The 935-nt window shown below is 37.2% G+C and overlaps 1 protein-coding gene across 1 annotated transcript in view; it reads right to left on the bottom strand.

The window, feature by feature from the left end:
- The window catches only part of LOC106867555 (sister chromatid cohesion protein PDS5 homolog B), a 42,489-nt gene that overhangs the window by 9,791 nt on the left and 31,763 nt on the right, over window positions 1-935 (bottom strand). Inside the window, exon 16 of the mRNA XM_052972261.1 lies at window positions 587-726. Within this exon, the coding sequence (XP_052828221.1) occupies window positions 587-726 (140 nt within the window). The remainder of the gene's footprint in view (window positions 1-586; window positions 727-935) is intronic.

Here is a 935-nt window from a genome sequence, read left to right as displayed (position 1 = left end):
GAAACAAATCAACCCCAGTACTTATTTTTGTTTTAAGCATGCTACTTATTCTATTGGTCGTTGTGGGGGACGAACAGATACAAACACACGATGGACTTCTTTCAGTTTCCATCTACCAAATCCATTTACAAGGCATTGGTCAGCCTAGGTTTGTAGTGGAAGGCACTTGCCCAAAGTGCCATACAGTGGGACCTTTAGTTCAATTAATTTTGAAAATAACGAAGAATTTAGTAAAATAGTCATTATTTAATGTCCATTTTCCATGCTGGCATGGGTTGGACAGTTGGATGGGAGCTGGAAAGGCCCGGGACTGCACCAAACTCCATTGTCTGTTTTAGCATGGTTTCTATGGCTGGATGCCCTTCCGAACACCAACCACATCGCAGAGTGTACTGGGTGCTTTTATGTGGCACCAGTACCATAACTTAGTCATTAATAATCTGGTACCTGCAACGTAAATCAATATGGAATTTTGATAGAAAGTTTAAATTTAAAACAGGGATTTTGATTTTATAGGGCCAAGGGCAGTTTCAGGCAGATTAGTATCAAAAGGATTAAAGTGAAGAAAACCAAAGAAAATAATTACAACAGCATCTTCAGCCTTGCGGCATGTGCAGTCTGAGCTGACCAGTGCTTTTAGACAATGGCGAACACGTTTATCTTCTCTCAAAATATGATTGAATTTTTTAAGATGTTCCTGAGCTTTGTGAGGTTCAGGTAACTGTCCTGAAAATACAAATTGCAACATTGGATTTAAAAAATATTCAAAACAAAAGAGCAAAAATATTTCTTTGAAATTTATTTCATTTATGAACGAGAGAAGGGAGTTGATTTTCAACCCATCATGAATTGCATATATGTGTGTGTGTGTGTGTGTGTGTGTGTATATGTATATGTATATATATATATATATACCCACACATACATGCACACAT

The sequence above is a fragment of the Octopus bimaculoides genome, chromosome 13 (assembly GCF_001194135.2).
Source record: "Octopus bimaculoides isolate UCB-OBI-ISO-001 chromosome 13, ASM119413v2, whole genome shotgun sequence".
NCBI classification, from domain to species: Eukaryota; Metazoa; Mollusca; class Cephalopoda; order Octopoda; family Octopodidae; genus Octopus; species Octopus bimaculoides.
This window is presented reverse-complemented; position numbering and strand designations above follow the sequence as displayed.